Raw genomic sequence first — 2,108 nt, 5'->3', positions numbered from 1 at the left:
CCAAAACCTTTTAGCTAATGGCACTTCTTACCTCTTTAAATACGTGCAATCACTGGAAAAACTAAAATTATGCTTTTCAAAAAATCCTATAGGGCCAATGTTATAGAGTTATATGCTTTTATTTAAAGCACTCTTTTGTTTTAAGAGGTCCATGATTTCTACTTTGTTTCCTAAATTCAGTACTGACAGAAATTAATAACCCAAAAGAACAATCTTTGACATAGCACAGGAACAGCTCTTAATTACACTGGCTAGAAAAGTGGTGGAAAGTAAAACTAATCAAGATGACTGTTGTTTCAAATACAAAATTATTAAATACATAGTTTCAGTATTTTTTACTGAGTTCATATTCGTGATAAAAGTTTGAATCCTATGCTCATTCATTTGGGCTGCCAACATCCATCCAGACTGAGGATGACCTGGAAATTTGGTGGTCATGTGAGTCATGGTCATGGCCCCATCAACAAACACTGGAAGCACCCAGGAGGCCTGGGTGATGCTGGTGGCAGGCATCACCACAGGATCAACCTGGACAGATATCACCCAGCTTACTTTGGAAAAGTTGATATGAGACCTTACCACTCAAAGAGCTTCTGCCCAACTGTCAACCTTGATAAACTGTGGACTTTAGTAAGTAAGCAGACACGGGTCAATGCTGCCAAAAACAAGACTGGACCTGCTCCTATCCTTGATGTGGTGCGATTGGGGTACTACAAAGTTTTGGGAAAAGGAAAGCTCCCAAGAAAGCCTGTCACCATGAAGGTCAAATTCTTCAGTAGACAGACTCAGGAAAAAATTAAGGATGTAGGGTGAGGTCTGCATCCTAGAAGCTTGAAACCATGTTTTGGATGGAAGTTCATTAAATGCTAGCAAGTGCTTTTCAAGAAGAAGGAGAAGGAGAAGGAGAGAGAAGAAGAAGGAGAAGAAAAAGAAGAAGGAGAAGAAGAAGAAGAAGAATTATCTTAACTCTGGGCCACCTAAGAAAGTGTTTATTTTATGGAAGGTGGATTGGGCTGAATTTCAGTAGGTCTTCCACAACTATAGCTCAGTTTTTATACAATGGAAAATTATATAAATTTGATAAAGTAAGCATTTTCAAATAATGGGTACTAATTTTTTCCATGTGTACTATTGCATCTTTAAATAGACTGTAAATTTGTAAGCACCATCTGTTAGTTTTATAATAGATCCTCCTCAACCCCCAGGTAACTTGAATGCCATGTTACTTAATCCATGAGTGGACATGTCCTTCCGCAAGCTAATCAAAAACCTTACCTGAAATTGACATATGAACTTGAGAAGTTCTATTTCTACCAGGTTTGCTAATCTGAGAGAATGTGAATCTGGGCTTTATAGTACCCCAATACTTCCTGCCACTTAGAAAGAGTGTATGAATTCAAATGTGTGTGCTCATATGAGGCAGAAGAGAAGAACAGAGAATGGGAAGAATAACAGAATAGGTTGGGAGGTGAGAGGAGAGGAAAAGAGATTTGCCAGTACTGAGCTTTAGTCCCAACCAGTAGGGTCCTAACCCCTGAAACTCACCTTTTGAGCATGTCAACTACCCCCATCATCCTTTCCTAACTTAAGATACAACGAACTCCCTTATTTTGGTTAATCTGGTTTAAATCAAAGAGATATGATTAAGACACCACATCAATATATGACATGTTCAGTTCATTACTGTGGGTGGGGGTTGTTTATTAAATTGCTATTTTTTTCACCTGTTACATTCTGTTTGGGAGCACAGCACTGTGTGTTTGGATGCCCATCCTCTCTAGTTCTTCTCTAAAGGGTAATAAGTACCCAATTTTATGGATATAGTATCTTTCAGTTGAGAAAAATAAAGCTGGAATATTTTGGGGGCAACTGGGTGGCTCAGTGGTTGAGTATCTACCTTTGGCTCACATTGCGATCATGGGGAACTGGGATCAAGTCCCACAGTGGGCTCCCCACAGGAAGCCTGCTTCTTCCTCTGCCTATGTCTCTACCTCTCTCCATGTGTCTCTCATGAATAAATTAATAAAATATTTTAAAAAATAACTAGAATATCTTCAAAATATATAACAAAGATATAATCATTTTTCTGACTCTTTCTTTCGTACTGG

The 2,108-nt window shown here is 38.5% G+C and overlaps 1 protein-coding gene across 1 annotated transcript; it reads left to right on the top strand.

Moving 5' to 3' along the window:
* Window positions 1-372: 372 nt before the first annotated feature.
* LOC129516467 (60S ribosomal protein L27a-like) lies at window positions 373-813 on the top strand. The gene has a single exon (XM_055335876.1). The coding sequence runs from the start codon at window positions 373-375 to the stop codon at window positions 811-813; it is 441 nt and encodes a 146-aa protein (XP_055191851.1).
* The last annotated feature ends 1,295 nt before the right edge of the window (window positions 814-2,108 follow it).

Source organism: Nyctereutes procyonoides, unplaced genomic scaffold, assembly GCF_905146905.1.
Source record: "Nyctereutes procyonoides isolate TBG_1078 unplaced genomic scaffold, NYPRO_anot_genome, whole genome shotgun sequence".
Lineage (NCBI taxonomy): Eukaryota > Metazoa > Chordata > Mammalia > Carnivora > Canidae > Nyctereutes > Nyctereutes procyonoides.
This window is presented reverse-complemented; position numbering and strand designations above follow the sequence as displayed.